Here is a 19,151-nt window from a genome sequence, read left to right on the forward strand (position 1 = left end):
CTAGTGCTGTAGGTTAAATATGTATTTAGAAGCAGAGAATTGTGTGTGCTGATTGCTGAGCAGGAATGTCAGTGATGTGCAAAGAAACAAGAGATGATGTGGTTGTCCTGCAATTTGAGGTATAGTGTCCTAAAATGAGCTGCAACTCATTTGCATTCTTTACAGGAGAAGCAAGGTGCATTGTAAATGTCTGTATGTACAGTGAACCCTCGCTATAACACGGTTCACCTTTCACGGCCTCGCTGCTTTGCGGAGTTTTTTGTGCAGTTTTTTTTTCACAGTGCATTGTGTTCTGCATCCTGACTGGTTAAACAGTCTCCGTGCTTCTTCTCTACCTGTGTGCCAATAACGTTACGGTATTTAAATATACGTAATACAGCTTGGTAAATTTTGGCAAATATTTTTGCCCAGAAGAAAAAAGAGCTACAACAACTACCGATAACTATGTTCTTCTCTCGAAAAAACACACCTGCACCACAGGCTTCAGAAGAAAAAGACACTAGAGAGCGGAGTCAGGCTGCAGCGTCACAGTCAGAGGCACAGTGAAATACGCGAGTCACAATTTGTCCTACTGTACTTTGTTTTGATGATTAAATTATTATTTTACTGGAGCTATTTGTAAGAAAGGCTTTGTTCATTGGTTTCAATGTAGAGTATTTAATTATGCTGTATAATAATTGTAAAAAATAATGGTATCTACTTCACGGATTTTGCCTTTCACGGGTTCTTTTCGGAACGCAACCTCCGCAAAAAACGAGGGTTCACTGTACTTGCTATCAAAGAAGTTCTCAATTTGTTTTAATAGAACTTTTCCAAAAATGGTACAAACAGTTCTTTGTGCTGTTTGAAGTTCAACTTTTTGTTTGATGTCCCAACTGGGAGTTTGTTTTTAATCAAGATTTAGGGAAGCTCAGTGTTCTGCTAACCAGATATGGTAATCATAGGCACAGGCAGGCATGAAATCCTTTGTTACACCCCCATGCTTGGAGCGCAGCAGCAATAGATTATGACAGCTCAGACAAGTGCTGCATGGAAAATCAACTATCTCAAATACAGTTAAAGCCAAAATTGAAGAAGTCCGTATCTTGTCTATAATTTCCCTTATCCTGCTTTTCTTTCTTCTTTTGATCTTATTTTAGTCAATGTGATGTATCTATCCTTCATAGGTTAATGTTTGTGTACCTCAATTTTAGCATATGAATACTTGACCTTTTGTTATACTATACATTGAACCCACATACAAACTAGATTTGCATTAAATATTGCATAGACAAAGATAAAACTTGCTAAGTAATAGATTTTTTTGCAAGCTAAACATTTATGGAAAACAATAGTACAAGTATTTACATTTGATGAGTTATTGTCTTATTTTCTGCAATACGTCAAGCACCAGATTCTTGCTTAAGTTAAGAGTCCATTTTCTGTAAAAACGTTTTAAAATTCCTTCAACAGATTCAGAAGAAGACCCCCATACATCCCAACATCAACTAATTACACCTAGACAAGAGTGTGGTGGAATGATGAGTCATCTGTTATTTTTTGCCACAATGTTTGAGGCTCTCGGAAACGTAATTACTTGTAAAATGACTGTTACGGTCGGTTCAGATAAACAAATCAACCCCTACATGTTCTATGTTGAAGCAGAAATCAGCGCATATGACGCACAATGCTGCAGGCATTCAATACATACAAGTACAAGAAGAAAGAAAATAAGAATGAAAATACACAAACATATCTGCCTTCAAATCTGTCATTTCTGTTGAATTGAGCATCTTCTTTGGAAGAATCAAAACCTGCCATGTAAGGAAGTTCTACTTATGCTTGAAAAACAGTCTGTGAGATCTGTGGTGCCGAGAAACAAGATTAAATGGAAAAAGAACACTCAAAGCTTGTGGAGAGAGGTAGTCAAGCATGGGAATACGTCAGTAGAGTACTTAGCATTTAACCTAAAAATTAAAGTGCCAGTGTTTTTGGATAGTTTTGTCTGCTTTAACATGGAATTACGATGTCCAAACAACAGTTCACCTCAGATGTTCATAGTTTTCTAATTTATTTCTGAACAACTGTCTGACTACACAAATGGCAACATAAAATCTTTACTAGACCTCCCTATTAGTCTTTTATGAATCTGTGCACAAGCAGGTGTTTACAAGCAGGTGCTTACTTTCTGTTTTGATGTTACTTGTTGCTAATTTTGTTAAGATACTTTGTTGCTGACCTAAATGAATGGTCTGTAAACAACGGTTTTCTCACTTCACTACCAAATCAGTGAGCTCCACTGCGCCCAGACCTTTCTCAGACAGCTGCTAGTTGAGCCTTGATTATAAATTTGGCAATTAACACGATTTAAAATCACACCTTATCTGTTAACAGATTTTGTATTAGCAACAAAATAAAAATAAAATATTCTCCAATGGCATATAAAATAGCTATTTCAGTTTTGATTATCCTAATTTTGCTAATGTGGAGCAGATGACATTGATATGGTTTTAACACCAGTGTATATAACGTTCTGGGTTAAAGTCGGAGAGAAAAACTACCTTTAACAAGAACCATTTTACAAGGACTTAAAAAGAAAAGTGAGCGATTAGCCCAAATCCGTTCTTTAGTAATTGCTGAAAAATCATTCCCCCCCATAACAAATCTGGGACAGATATGTTTACTCTCGATATAATACTATTTCATGCTGAGTTTCTATGTTTTGCCAGACACTGAACTTTATGCAGCGTTGCCAGGGTTCCACAGTTCATGAATATGTCAAGTTCAGATTCATGAACTTGACAGCCTTTGATATTTCAATGCCCATCCCCACATTTATTCTGTTTCTGTATTTTTTCCACCTCTATCTTTATATATTTTTTGACATATGAAGTTGTCTTCTTTGTTTCACTGCTTTTTAAGAATGACTCAAATAATTCATCAATGATTGCTGGTCGTCTCCAGGCTCGAGTCGTGTGTGTTGCCAGCGTGAGCTTCTGCATTACAGGAAAAATCACCATAGTAGGCAATAATGCTAGATGACTTTTATGTGGCCCTTGGACAATTTCTGCAGTTAGAAATTTTGTGCTTTTAATATGTTGTTTATTTTTCCAATAGAAACATGTTTTTACTCATTAATGTCAGAAAACATTTTCAATAATCTGTTTCTCACATTTTGATTTAGACGTTCAATTATCCCCTGCCTTGAAATCCTTTAGAACACTAGTTGTTGAAATCCACAGCCAAATTGTTGTGGTAGGAATTTCCTGTGAATCAGAATGTAATTATTTTTTTGCTTGGCTTTTTATCACTTTTAGTGATAGAGGGTTTTGCTGTGTTGTGATGTTTCTCTAAATTGAGCGTGTGTTTTGTTAAACCAGTACACCCACTAATACATGGGAAAGCAGACAGCTGTTACATTAACAACGTCATGACTAATGAATCCCGTGTATTCTGTGTTGTCAGTGTGATCCAGGACAAATTCTGTGGCATCATTAACATTTCTGTGGAAGCTTTGCATGATGTGATGACAGAGGATCCAGAATCGGGGACCTTTAAAGAGTAAGTACTTCTTTTTTTTTTTAACTAATTTGTTGTGAGATGAAATGGAATAAAATTTTAATTTGCAAGTAAATCATGCAGTTCAAATAACATAATCAAAGAAGATGGGCACATGTTGAAAATTCAAAATAAAATGCTAAATTTTTGTCATAGCTTCAAGCCATTCCAGTGCAAAAACTGTGACATATGTCCAGAACCTGTAAAAGATGTAGTTTTATTTTAAAGCTTTCAACATCTGTGCTTCCCCCTGATTAATTTTTTTTTATTAAATGGCTACCTTTCAATGTTCTTCTCTCAGTAAAACTGCCCACACTGAAGAGCGATGTGGTTACTGTGACCTGGTAGCTCTTATGTGTGACGCATTCACACATAAGAACATAATGGACATATATTTTAACTTCTGATTGACTGATCAATGGTCATAGCCATTCATGCTAGAAATGAGGATTGCAAAACATTCCAGGGCTGAAGAACCTTCACAATTTTTAGAGAAAATCTTTAAAAAAAAAATGTTCTTTCATCATACTGCAGCAATAATTACCTTCTAATTACAGAAATAATACCTCTAAAATCTACAAAAAGTTAGGAATTCACAACCCTTTCTTCTCAATCAATGCCCACAGTATTGTATTACCACTACCCACTTTTATTAGTTTCCAAATAGTACAAGGTTAAGACTAATGGTTGTGACCTAGAAGGTTATGAGCACCCAATTCAGAGATGTTTTGATTTCACAAATGATGTTCCTCACCATGTTTTTACTTTAAAACATTTTTCCTGCCTTAAAAGAGCCCTAATGAGATAAAGGGTCAAAGGGGCTAAATGAAGCTTTTTTTTTTTTATTTGCCATTATTGCATTAAATTCCTTTGGTTCACTGTTGTGGAGCAAGTATTAATGGATGCACTTTACTTAAAGCTCTCTTCAGTAGATGGAGACAATTTGCCATTTTATGTCGAATTACGAGTTGCAGTCTTTTGTCACTTTGCAGCAATAAAGTCCAAGAACCTAACATGCTTTTGTATTACACTGAGCTGTCTAGACACATTACATTTAATGGACACATTACATTTAATACAATGCATTAAGGGGATTATTTATTTAACCTGTTTCAAAACAACATTTGCATTAAGTCCTTTCCTTTATTTGCACAGGATTACTATAAAAAAAACTATGTTCTTTTTAAGTAGTTGAAGAATGTGCTGAACATTAATTTTTCTATTTACACACTGAAGCCTCATTTGCTCTTTCAAGCAAATTTTTTTTCTTACTTTTTAAGACTTTGTTAGTTTATAAATAAACTCATGTAGCCAAGCAATGAATGAGTAAGTATGTGCTTTTTGGAATGATGGCTAATTTTGAGCTTAAAAACTGCAGAGTGCTTTGAAGGCTTTTAAAGGGTCATAGATTTGATTAATGGTTTTCTGAAAAGCCTCAAAGAATCCCCTTCAAATTGTTATTGATACAACTTCAATTTCATTTCAACAATCAATGTCCAAGTACTGATGTAGTTGCTTTAAAGGACTGATCATAACAGCAATATGATTCAGCCTCAGTTTCATTACATAAATGTGTGAAATCTTCTGTAAACACTCTATTAAAGGTTGAAAGATTTTTATTTTCCCTCCTTTGAATGTCATTAAGCAGAATTTATTGACTTTCTGATCGCAGCTTATCACTTGGCGCTGTTCAAAGTCACAAAATATCCTATTCATGCCACCACAATCTTATCTGTGCTCCCAGTACTGAATTAAGAAATGAACACAAAGGAAATAAAAGGCCATACACAGACTTTATACCAAGCACAAAGGTTTTTACTTGCAGTTCCTCTCTGCATGCAGATGAACCAATATGAATAGCGTTTGTGGCTGTGTAAAACAAATGCCAGAGGGTTCAGCCTTTTTTATGTGTCTGTGTTTGCTCTGAGATTGTCTCCTACTGTGCAGGTCTATGGGTGGTTATTAATATGGAGCTGAATATTATTGTGTTGGCAGCTGCATGCTGATGATCCATTTTGAAGAGCCCAAGCTAAGTGACGAAGAGGAGCCACCAACTGAGCAGGATAAGAGGAAGAAACTTGTGAGTCAAACATATGAAGCACACACTCACATGCGTGTGCGCATACAAACGGTATACAAGTAATTTTTTAACTATTGAAATGTTTTCTTAACTTTCTTTACGCCTCTAGTATTTAAGAGTATGTAATTAATTTTTTTCTTTCTGTTCTCTTTTCATACTAATTATTCTGTTATGCCGTACAATGCCATGGTGTAACAGAAGGTATGCATGGTTATTATTATGTTACAACTACAAATGTGAAGTGTGATATATTCAGCCAATCTGAATCAATACTTTGTAAAATCAGATTTTGCTGTATGTACAGCTGCAAATCATGTTGGTTTTCAGTCTCTACTTGGACTAGACCATTTTAACACAGGACTGTGATTTGGTCTAAACCATTTTATTGCTGCTCTGGTTGTTTGCTTAGGGTTCCGGATCTCTTCTGGATCATTTCCCTTGTATGTGATTCAAATATGTTGATGTTTGTCTTATTTAATGTGACTAAATGTGAAGAGGTTCAAGCAACATGAATATATTTTAGAGGACCTGTATGTATTACCAGTCGACAGCTGCGACAGCTTTATCTGGCGGACTGTATATACCGGTACACTTAAATGAAGAACCTGAATGAATTTATGTTATAGCAGTATACAAAAAGGCTTTAGTGCTGATGGGGATCCACATATAGCCAATCTGTGGGAGATGTACATCAATTAAGCGGAACAAGGATATATCTGTGCATGAGCATGCATCCGTTTTCTATTCTGGCCCACTGTCTAAGCCAGGGGTGGGCAACTCCAGGCCTCGAGGGCCGGACTCCTGCAACTTTTAGATGCATCTCCACTTCAACACACCTGAGTCAAATAATGAGGTCATTAGCAGGACTCTGGAGAACCTGACTGCACTTGGGAGGTGATTCAGCTGCTGGATTCAAGTGTGTTGGACCAGGGAGACTTGCAAGAGTTGCAGGACACCGGCCCTCGAGGACCAGGATTGCCCACCCCTGGTCTAAGCTCACAAATATTCACACTTCTCTCAATATTCTGAAGTACAGCTCAATTATATTATTGGTGGCTGTGTCTGAGTGGTGTTCCTCTAAGAAATGCTTCAACAAAATTACTTTTACAGTTTATTCTGAATAGGAAAATCTTTCTATGAGACTATCCTCTTTGTGTTAGCGTGTGTGTATTTTGCTTGGTGGTATCCCAGTGCACTTATCACTTCAACCCAGGCTCTGACTTTTTGCTCCAAGGAATAGAAAAGAGGGGACTTAAAGTCGCACCTCTGCCATCTTAATGCTTGTGTGCCTCTGTGCTTGAAGATGCGGATGAATGCGTGTGTAAAAGCAGCGCCTGTGCCCGCATGATACAGTTTTCAGTTTGAGCAGAAAGTAAATGAGAATGGGGATCTGTGACTTTTTGGCAAAAATTATTGATTCCAATTTTGGTTTTTCAGAGCGTTTCACTTTACTGTGCGTAGGCCTGTCACGATAGCAAATTTTGCTGAGCGATTAATTGTCTCAAAAAATTATTGCGATAAACGATAATATTGTCTGAAGACCTTTTTACACTGATTTAATGGAAATGACGTAATAATGCATGTGATTTCCTGCCAAAGATAGATACACTTTATTTTCAAAAGAATATTTAACACTGGAGCTGATAAACAAAATAAACAAAACAACCAAAAACAAAATGGATTCTCAGTCTCCATTAACAAAAAATGTACTTGATAAAAACTAAACAACATAAAGCCAAAGTGTAAATAAATACTGCATTCAACCAAAAGAGTGTAGATTATGAAGTATGTATATTATGTTGCCCTTCAGTAATAATTAGATTTAAATAGAGAAGATGGGCACATCGACTACCTGATGCAATAGTTCACACTACATGATTTTTTGCTCCTATTTTTCCCCTTACAACAATCTTAAAACGTTGATCTTTCTAAGATTGTGTGGTGTGTTACGGTAGATCATCGTTGCCGCTCCGATCTAAATCAGGGTTTTTTCCCACTGGGATCGTTAACGCAGCCTGTTGAATGTGTCAGGTAGCCAATCAGAAAGCGCGGATTCTCCTCCGTGTTTTCTGAGGGGAAATTACGTCGGGGAATCCCAAACAGCTGACACAGCGCAACCCGAAGTCCAGTGGACATTGGAGATGATATGTGGAAACAACATTAATGTTTATTCAACATGCAAAGAATATAGAAATGACAAGAGGAGGAGTTGGAGCGAAATTGCTACTGCAGTTGATAAACCCGGTAACTTTTCAGCTGTTCTTCGTTAACGTGACGTAAACAGGTTCTAATGATTGTCATTCAGTCAGGACTTTATGCTGACACTAGCAACATGCATTGCAGGTAGATTGTAGTACAGCATTGATTAATGTCTGGTTTTAAAATTAGTTCACTGGACTTGTAGCCATTATTTTGTGCCCATTGTTGGACACCACACGGCAGGATCGAACCCGATCGAACCGTTATACCTAGGATTTCTGTCGGCTAATGTGTGATCTGTCAGGTTTTGAAAATGGGCCGACAATCGGCTGACAGCTCTAAGATGGTGTAGTGTGCGCTGGGCTTTACACTAAGGAAATGAGGAAGGGAGGGTCAGTGGAGAGCACCGGAGTTGAGCCTTTTTTCATTCGGTGTCATCAACAGAGAGAGAAAAAGGCCAGAAGAGACGATAATGCCGATAATTGAAATGACGTCGATAGTTTTAATTTATGGTACGATTAATCGATTTATCGTTTATCGCGACAGGCCTAACTGTGCGTCTACATTCCTGTGTGAAAGCATGTCCTTTACAACATGTGCTGCAAGGCAACAGTGCTACCAACTGCTGCACCACTATGCAGCCCTCAATGTGTATAATTAAATAAAATAATGATAGCTACTGCAGTGTACGCAGAACACTGAACAGCTCTCAGTGAGACTCCAGTCAAGAGAAGTTCAGAAGACTCGGATTGTTCGTGAATGTCACATCACTATATTGCAGTCTTTTCTACACAGTGTTGTCCCATATATGTGACATGTTAGTCAACACCTGCGCACAATAATTCAGCACAGTGAATGTCTTTTTTTCATCACAAATTCTTGTGTGTCTCTGTACAGCTAGCTTTGCTAACATTACGTCAACGGAGCTTACCTTTCTTTGAGCGTCTTTTCTAAGTGATGAAAAAAGTTAGACGTAGTCCCCACCCAAACCCTTATTTAATGGTGCTTCTCCACCACCACACTCCTACTCGGTGACTAAGGTATGCTGAACAGCAGTTCCTGTTCATTCCCAGTTCTAATCTTAGAACTTCTTTATTCTTTATTGAGCCTCTTAAGTTCTATAAAACCCTACCTTTGCGCATTGACAGGCTCCTTTACTATCCATTTTTAAAACCAGTCTAAAAATTTATTTTTACTCTGGCCTTTAATATTACTGAGTTCAGTAAAAGTTTACTGTTTACAGTGTTTAAAGTTTACAGTGCTTTATTGTATTATGATTTATATTTAACTTTGAATTCCTTTACATTGTTGGGTTTTTAGCTTTGTCTTTTTATTTTATGTTTTTTTTAGTCTGATTTAACTGATGGTTCTGCACATTGTTTCAGTTGTGACTGGTATTGAAGCACTTTGTAAGTTAAGTTGATGATGATGCCTCTTCAAATATTTTCACCATTACACCACTAGTGAAGTAGTGCTAAGATGGATTTTACTCATTGCTTTGGTCTGCACACAGTCACTCACTGATGCTCCAGCTGAAGTGGATTAAAGAGGGAGAAAAAACAACAAATTTATAAAATCTAAGTTGGTTTTGCAGGACTTTCTGGCCTGTGTCCCAGAGATCTCCAGGAGGGAAGGGAAGTGACGGTGATACACCAGGCTATCAGCTCCTCTCCTGCTGTCTGTACTTTCCCTCTCATCACATTTCCATACCTCCTGCCTGTTACTGCACCAAAACTTGGCCGATCGTGCAGGGCGTTTTGCAAACATTGCCTTCATGTTGGTGAATTATTCACTTCTTTATATATCCTTCAGGATTTTAAATCAAAGTTTTTTACTCATTTTATTAAGTTTTAATGAAAAACCCCACTCTGTTTATCTCCTTTTATCGCCTTTTATCTATGGAATGAATTAATTCATTTCAAACTTTTGACTTTTTATACGCGATACATATGCTGTATCTAATTTTTGGCTATTATTTGTCTTTAAAATATTCAGCTAACTGTCTGTAGGGTGGTTGTTATCAAATTTATGTGATTACAAATACTTATTTTCTTTACATTACATTTAAAATTAAACCAAGGAGGAAAAAACTCACCAATCATCTAAATGTGTATTTTGCAATGCTCTTTATCTTCATGCTGTTAGGTAATTATGTATCTGCAATGCAAAAAGAACAGTAAACATCACTGTAATCCAAGACATTAGAGCTGCATGCACGAAAAGGTAGCCTATATATGTAAACAATGATATACATCTTATGAATATGGATATGTCAAGCTCAGATCTTGAGTATATTGCTAGTCTATTAAACTTAACTGTGAAGATATGCTGCTTTGCATTCCATACACAGACTAAACTCGTCGTGGGTGCAGCTCTTCATATTTCTTGTCCTTTAGGTGGAGAGGCTGCCTCTTGGCTGCTGCTGTCTCCTGATTTCTGTCTAAATTGGACTTGCAATGTTTTTCTCTTCTTCAAGGGGAGTTTGTTTTTGTGTCATGGAAGCTGTTGACTATTCCACTCTCTTGTATTGGATTTGTAAGGGTCCCTCACTTTGATCTGAGTATTTCAGACAACGAGACTCTGCTAACTGATGCTCTGTGGGGCCTCTGTACATAATGCATCATTTGATTCTTGTGCTTCATCTACAAGGCCAGTACCATCACACAAGAAGAGGGATAGGCAACATCAAAGACATTGTCCACTGGGTACTAATGACATGGGCTCTGCTGTGCTGTGGTGGCTCACACCCACTTGAGCTTGTTCGGTTTTCCCCCACACGGTAATACAGGGCAGGTTATTTAGTTGAATTTGTTAAAGTAGTTGCTGCTGACTGATTACACTCAGACACAAAAACAGGATGAAGGTGCCCTATGACACCTATTAGTGCCAAGATAAATTGGTGTACATGTGCAATGAGGGGGTTGCTTGTTACAGCTCATCATTCAGTTGTGGTTGGGGCAATGGTGTTTTGCTGCAATTGAGGCTGGAGTCACAGGTTCATTGCAACAACCTGGTTGTCTAGTGTGGGATATGAGAAAGTTGGTGACTAGGTTCCCATGTACAGGTCCTTGTAAAAGTCTCCGAAAAGACTGAAAAGTGTGACATACTTTTCAGTGTGGGGACTGAACACAGTCCCCAATCAAAAACTTTATAAACTACCTATTACAACTGCTGCTCTATTGGGGTATTTCTTTACTAGCTTTGGAACTCTAGAGACTTTTTTTTTTTACCTCATTCTGTGCTTTTCTTGGCCATACAGATTGTGGATATAGTTTGAATAGTTTCTAAACAGCAATTTTTTTTTTTTAACTTTTGCCACAGAATTTCAGTCGTATTTAGGACTGCACTTTAGCAAGGGCATCATTTAAAAGAATATGCTTTGATATAAAACTGGTCTGAGTATTTTACGTGTGATGTTGACAACTGGCCATATAGAAATTGTAAACTTAACAAACACTGATGTCATATTTTAAACAATACATAAACCAAAACATTTATTTACAGAAGTCAAAGTGGAAATGCTGTTCTCGGTTCGCAGAATACAGCAAAAAACATGTTGACAAACTAAACATGCAGTAAAGTGCCAGACCTTGCTCATTTCTGGCAGTTGTTGTGAAAGATATTCACTTTTCAAAATTTGTTGTGTGAGTTGATTTGAACTGTTTTAGAGGCCAACGTTAGGCCTGGTTATATGATCACGCTAGAGCATCAGGTGTATCTGGAAAGACTTTTTTTAAGATGTTATCTCTGAAAACAAATAAGATCCTAAATTGTATCTAATTCTAGTTTGTCAAAGTCTATTCTCAGCGTTCCATCTTTTGAAATTGTACAAGTGTTTCCTCAAGTAGCTTTTATTAATCATTATTTTTTCTTAAAGGAAAAAAAGATTTCATATCTTTGCAAATGGGATGAAATACCTTCCAACGCAATTATCTCTGTAACAGGTTGTTATCAGCTTATAGCATAGGTGAGGCTCACTGCTCTCAATCGCTCAAAAAATATTATTTGAAGCTGATGAGACATTAAGTTGTTCCTTTCATTCAACCATCTTGTATTATTTTGTTTTAATGAGCAATCACACTGCCTCCAAAGATCCTGCAGAGGTGTATATTTGTAGGAAATGAGTTTCAGCGTGTTATCGTTTCACTCTGTGCCACACAAAGCATTGGTAATGAAGACTTGCCATTCTTGCTTCATTGTTGCTCTGTTCTCGAGCAGACCATCAGTCTCAGCATAATTTAGTTGGGTTGAATAACAGACCTCTCTGACACTGTTATTTTGCAGCACAGGATGAAAAGATCCTCGTTTGTATGGCTCAAAGCAGAGCTACCAAAATTAGCTTCCATTTCTTTTTGCTTCTCATCTCTAGAGCCATTTGTCCATGAGAGTAGTGAAGAATGCTTCAGGGCGGAGAAAAAACTTTTTTGGTTGACTTAAAACATATCTAAAGTTGGGAAGAAGCTTGCTGGTGGAGCTTTAACATTAATTTGAAGATTTTGAAAAAGTGCAGTCAAAATTAGACCTTCAGTGTTGCTGCTGTGATTTTTAAGCTTGTGTCAATTTGCAGCAGTCTAAAGCAGACAATGTGTGTGACTTCTACAAATTGGCACAGCTGTTGAGCTTTTCTAGTCACATTTGCTATTGTAATTTTTTTCTGTAATCTCACAGTTGATACTTAAAAACTATGGGTGCTAAATTGATATATCTTGATTTGATGTCACAATTCTAGATTTGTGACTTAAAATTTGATCTAGTAGAATGGATAGGAGTTAAATCTACCCACTCATTCCAATGCAATTATTATTATTAGTGATTTAATGTAAAATGTAAAAGCCAAACTTGTATATGAAGGCAAATATAAGAACAAGAAAACTTTATTTATTTCATTCATTCATTATTCATTAATCCAGAAATATCAGTGAACTGAAATTTTTGTTCATTTACTGTGCAACATATGCACTTCATATTTTGTTGGGGCTCCTTCTTCATGAATTACTGCCTCAGTGTGGCATGGCATGGAAGTGCTTAAAGAGTACAGCAATATCATGAACATCAAACTGCCTTTTGGCAGTCTGGGAATCACCAATTCAGTGTGAGCAATAACACAGCTAATTATTTTGGCTGTAACATTCAGAGGCTGTGCATTCAAAATGTACTTGCCACTAGATAATTGACCAATTTAATGTACTTGTAATGTTTACATCTATCTGATAGAAAGATGCTTAAAATTTGAAGGTGGTAGGGTCATTGTGATGGATAAGAAAGAAGGAAAATACAGGTTGATCACAATCAATTTAGTCACTTCAATATTTAAAACTGTTACCACAGTTACATGATTTCTCAAAATCATATAACCCTATTGTGCATCTTTTTCCACCACATATATTTCCTTCCAGATAATTTTACATGAATGTGCTTAGATCAAGTGGTGTCAGTGATCATCTGCTGGACAGTTGTTTGTAGACCATAGTCTAACATTTTTAGTGCACCACTGTGTGGAAAAGAGGGATAGGCAACATTGGTAGAATTCTACATTGATTTGGTAGAATGGAGTCCAGCGAGATGCCTGTCATCTTTTGAGAGTTGCTGGATTTGTCTCTGAGAGCTCTCAGAAAAAGCCACTAATGTGGTTCAGAAAAGTCTCCAAGGTACACCAAAGCATAGAGGTCATGGTCTGACTGACAGGGATTGCAAAAGTTCAGGTTGAGACATAACAATATCCATCCATACACAAACTGTAATAATACAGTGCAGTCTTCCAGAAAAGACCGTCTCCTCAGTAGAGAAAGTGTCAAATATAATTTGTGCAAATGTCAAGATGAAGATTTTACAAGCAAAACAATCATCATTGGTCAGAATTACTCACTTTGCCTGCAAGTAAATGTAATTTCCTGAGCAGTTGGGAAAGACAAAATCTTAATTTAAAATACATTTTGTCCTGTTTTCACGTCTAAAATATGGAAATCGATTAATCTGTACTACTGTCACAAAATAAGGACCCATAATTTATCTAGCATGTGTAAAGCTCAATATCTTTTTTTCTTTCATTTATACCTCTATCTAAAGTAATTTTTTAAAAATGCATTACAATAGGTAGAAGAACAACATATGATCTAAAAATTGACAGCACTACACTCTCTTATATCTGTTCAGGAGAACAAAGTCCAGAAGTGAACTTTTATAATTCAGTTGCCTCCAACATTTGTTTTGATATTGATTTCAGGAGAGAGGAAATTAGTGAATTACACAGCTGCTTCAGGTGCTGCAGAAGGAGGTGTCAAATAGAGTGTAAGGGGTATGACAGAAAAAGGCTGCCAATAATCAGGTTAGGAGCAGAGAATCAGTTACAGTGGTAATTGTCCAAAGTTATTTTTCAAGAGGGGGAAAGCTCAGGTTTTCTACAATTTCTGCATTGTGGATTAAACTACAGGTGATGCCAAAAAAAAGTTTATTTCTTCATATCAGCTCTGTTTCAAGGTCTACACAGAGTTAATTGGTGTGATTCAAGTAATGATAATGTCAATAATTGGTCCTAGCTTCAACAATTAGCTGTTAAATTGATCAGTGTATTTCCTAATTAACAATGAAGAGCTCATTCATTAGCCATGTGACTCATTACACTGGAACCACAAGTCTGTTTTTGAGACCTGACCAGCATTTCTGATTTGCATGATTATCTGTCTAAGCTTTCATCCAAGTTAATTAAGATTCAGACTTCATAACATGAATGACCCATAGGTTTTAACTCACAAAAAGGTGGTTTAATTAACTGGAGAAAGCTTATACGCTAACAGACTGCAAGTAGATATTAATAAGCCACAGATGTCTTTTTAATTTTTTTTTAAAGGGCTCACAATAACTTAATTTGATCTGGCACTTTTTCAGTGTTGATATAAACTTTTAAAATTTGGTTCATGACATTAATCTTGTTGGATTTGACAATCATTGTAAATCTAAAACTTTAAATTCATTTTGCTGAATAACTAGGGACAGTATATTGGCACTAATATCGGCATCAGCCGAGACCTGTCATTTCTTAACATCAATATTGGTTCTTTAAGTAAAATTGGACCAATATTAACAAGCGATATTTATTTCTGTCTTTTTGTTGTTTGTTTCTAGAAGGGGAGGGGAGAAGGTTGGTCATTCAATATTTCTTTGGTCATGTTACAGAGATGGCGATGCAGCACAGGATTGGCTAATGAAGGGCACAAGCCAAATGTATTGGTGTACTAATAAAGTTGCTGTTTTGCTATTTTTTGCTCTTTATTTTTCCATCTGGTACTTGACTAGTTTTAGAGAGCAGATTTTAGACTTTTTTTGTGTGAATCATTCAACTACTAAAGGGCTTCTTAGCGCAAAGGGTGTACAATGTTGCTGTTTGCACACAGCAAACAACTCGGGGGAGGGTAGGGGGGCAGGGGGTAATTATTTAAAATAGGATTTTTAGGATGTTCGCCAGGAGCCTCCAACACAACTTTTTTTTCCTTTTTTTTTTTTTTTTTACTGAATCCATAAAAATTTCAAAGGCTATTACAGTTAAAAGATTATATTTGGATTAGAAAGAGAAAAAATGATCAATTGAACATTTTGGTCACTGAACATCAGCTCCAATGTGAGCTGGAGAGGCTGAATTTCCAAATGAATAAGCGAGTAATATAGCAACTGAGACTACTAGAAAAATCATCCTGAGAAATCCCCCAAATTGAAAATAGTCCATTTTAAATTTAACATTAGAAACTTGATCTTTAAATTAATATGTATATAAATATTATAAGCAAGTTGAAGGTGGTTTAAAACCTTTATTGGGTATTTTGAAATTATTTCTCTTATTACACACTTCAAAACTGAGAAAGCAAATAGTGTGAGCCAGTTGTTCTTCAGTTTCCTATCAGGAGGTAAATTAACTGTGAGAAAGCAAGCATGATGAGTTTTGACAATCTCAGAACAGTTTGAGAATACACAGCAATATTAATGTAATGTAACTTCAACATTTGCTGCTGTTCAAATATGATTGTGCTCATTACGATCACGGCATAGAAATATGGCACGTAGTTGTCAAAATGTTGCTCTAATGATATGTAAACTTCTAAAGTACATCTTCTCTAAAATGCCATCGAGCTAATTCTTATGTGCTTGTGGTGGATGGAAGGGAAGTCATAAACTTACAATATGAAATCACAGCTGTTAAAAGCTGTAAGTCTTACGTATTTGGCCAAAACAGAAAAAGAAAAAGGTGGAATTGAAGTCGATAATTGCGGCTTAAAATCTAAAAGGATTCTTTCCAGAGTAATTGGTTTTAAATGATTTGTAATCATCAGCAGATACTTTGTTGTGGCACATTAAACAACAACAAAAAAGCTACTTATATACATTGAGTTACATCATAAACAGTGGGTCCAGCTGATCTGTCATCTCCAACATCTAGATTTTAATCTCCTGTTTTTAAGTCATATTTATTAAGCATTTTTTAACATTATTTATCTTTGACTAAAATATATCTGTATTTTAAAAGTTTGAAAATGAGTAGAACTAAAAAGATTCCTTATTTATGCCCCAAGTTGCAAATTGTTTTCCTCTTCAAGTCTTAGAGCGTCTTAGAGAAGAAAAGTCAAGGACAGACATGTTGAGGGAAGGCGAGGTAGCAGGCATTTGTCAAATTTAGATAACCTTGCTTTAGAGCTATTATTGTAAACCAGTGAAAAATGAAGTGACACCGCTGCACAATCTCATAATTTCTTGTAGCCACAAATATCAGTATTTAAATATATCTGTCAAATTAGCATAAAATGTATCTTTATTAATGCATATACATTTTAATTAACACCACAGGTTTAGCAGGTATGACATTTTATGCCATAAACTGCAAACTAGAAACACAGTTTCTTCTTATTGCCTCACTTTGTCATACATAAAAACAGTCGCATTTGTGTGATGCCTATTTTCAAGTCTTTGACTTGATTTAGCACCTTTTGCAAAGGTTTAGAAGACAGGTTCCCATACATCCCACATATAATTGTGTTCACCTGCACTGGGAGCTCATTAGTGCAGACATTTTACTAACATTAAGCAAAGTTTAACTAGGTTAGCACATCCAAATATTACTCATAAATGCAATAAGATTCTCTGAAAAATGAGCTGGGATATTAAAGTTTCCTGCGGCATTGCCCAAGGACAGAGAAAGGGTGCAATAGTACTATTTGAGAAGCACTTTTATTTCTTCAGATACTAAAGTTGGACTGCCTCTATTTAGACAGGAGCTAAATCAGTTGGAGATCATTCTTATTTTTCTTACAAACTATATTTTGAAGGCTGCAGTTGATGCAGTTCAAATGAGTAAAACCTACTCCGTGGCAATCCTTATCTTTCTCTTTGATAGTTGAGAGATATGGGCAAGATTAATTGAAATCCTCTAATTTATCTGGTCATTTGCAATAAAGTTTCATCACAACATTGCAAACTTTTGTTCTTTCAAATAAGCATAATGTCTTGTTCAAAAGGAATGTAAAGAAGTCATTCAGATCATGCTGACATCATTGACCATATTATTAACTATTTATGGTTTCAAGTATTTTCTTTTAATAATGTTACAATTATGTCTAAGTAGGTTTGGTTATCAAAAATGTTCAGTCAGGGTAAAAAGAAGATTCTGACTTGCCATTACTTTTTCAGAAACCCTCAGCTTTTATCAAATAACTTCTGTAAAATATAAACTGTATGTCTCTACCATCCAGAATTGACTAAATATTAAACGATCCTAAAAGATTTACTTGAGACCTGACTAAATTACTGTTTGTGTACATCAACGATGTCCAGCTCCTGTCTTCAAGGACAAGTGTCCTGCAATTTTTAGGTGTTTCTTCTCCAACACAGCTGATTCAAATGGTCCAACTTCCCTCAACATGTCACAGTGTCACAGTGTTCTGCAAAGGGCTATTATTAAAGTATCATTTAATTTAGCTGTAGTGAACCTGGGATAAAACTAACACATGCAGGATACCAACCCTTCAGGCCTGACTTTGGTCACCACTCCTCTACATAAACGAACTGCACAGATTTCATAACATTGGGTCGTTATGCATAATTCTGAAGTTGTTTACTAAAAGTATAGCCTAAGCATTTCATCTTTGAAGCATAGTTCAAGGTTGCATAACTCTAGACAATGATGCAACTGTGCAGAAACAGGGCAGCATATACTCACTGTATCAACAGCACATTCAGTTAGGAATTGAAGGCAAAGCAGGGGTCATCATTCTGCAAGAAACTGTTTAAAGTTTTTAATTTACAGTTTTGCTTAGACAAAGATGTAATGCTCAAATTATTATAAATACTTTTTCAACAGTGAACAGTTATTTTTGGACTGGTCTTATTTGTTCTTGGGCATTCAAGTGTCTGGGTGACAATGTTCTCGCATTTCTCGATGACCTCTGTTATTGTCCTTGTCAACACAAATTGTGTTTTTAAGATCGGGCAGCTGGAGTCCGACTTTTAGTCTTTCTGTCTGGAATTTTTTTATATGTGTGTACTAATAAAAATCTCAACCTTTCCAACAATGCTTTTTTTTTTTCATAGTTAATGACAAAGTTCATGAGACTGCAGAACTTTAGCTTTCAAGCACAACACCAGTAACAGTATAATAATTTGTGCTGTCTCACTTAGTGTGAAAATGACTGCATTGAAGTTCTGAATCCTCCCTCTAAGTCAAGGTACCACAACACTAATGAAATCTCAAAGCAGAAGAAAAACTGATTTTTTCTTTGCTGCTTATCTTGTCTCTTTTGTCATTGCTTTCCATGACTGTTGCTCTGTCCTCTCCTGTCACTTTAAAAAGAACGTTATCAAGGGAAATGTCCTTGACCTTATTCAGTTCAGTGTGGTGTCCTTTTTTAGTTTTTGTTTTGTACGTATTCCCCCTCTATTCTGTCCTTATCACTTGTTCATTGCAGCTAGTCTTATAGTTTGAATGAGAAAGCCATCAGTTTTTACTACCATTCCATACAAAATACAAAAATACTTCATTTTTTTTTACATTAAATGTAATATTGTAAGAATGTGTATATGACTAGACGTGACAACAGTAAGTGTCAGACTTTAATTAGTATTGCCCATTCTCAGCAAACCAGTGGAGCTCTAACACCACTCATGCTTACAAGGAGATGCTTCCCCTTTCTTGAATAATGTCCTTTAGCCACGCTCTCATATCTTCCAGAAATATTTGCATAATCATATACGGTCCTTTCCTGTCATTTCCTTTTGATGTTTTAATGACAGTTGTGCCCTGAAAGTTTAAAGTGAGGTGCTACCTTAAGTGACTTTTGAAAGGATTCAGCTGAGC

The 19,151-nt window shown here is 36.2% G+C and overlaps 1 protein-coding gene and 1 long non-coding RNA gene across 2 annotated transcripts in view; one reads left to right on the forward strand and one right to left on the reverse strand.

The window, feature by feature from the left end:
• Positions 1-19,151, forward strand: part of ipo11 (importin 11) — a 113,274-nt gene that overhangs the window by 82,397 nt on the left and 11,726 nt on the right. Inside the window, exons 28-29 of the mRNA XM_028034383.1 lie at positions 3,445-3,540; positions 5,533-5,617. Coding sequence (XP_027890184.1) covers positions 3,445-3,540; positions 5,533-5,617 — 181 coding nt within the window. The remainder of the gene's footprint in view (positions 1-3,444; positions 3,541-5,532; positions 5,618-19,151) is intronic.
• On the reverse strand, positions 624-18,897 carry LOC114154906 (uncharacterized). The gene is made up of 3 exons (XR_003597647.1): positions 18,885-18,897; positions 17,514-17,515; positions 624-769 (listed from the first exon to the last, which is right to left on the reverse strand). It is a non-coding gene; the product is annotated as an uncharacterized LOC114154906 (long non-coding RNA).

This window comes from Xiphophorus couchianus, chromosome 12 (assembly GCF_001444195.1).
Source record: "Xiphophorus couchianus chromosome 12, X_couchianus-1.0, whole genome shotgun sequence".
In the NCBI taxonomy this organism is placed as follows: domain Eukaryota; kingdom Metazoa; phylum Chordata; class Actinopteri; order Cyprinodontiformes; family Poeciliidae; genus Xiphophorus; species Xiphophorus couchianus.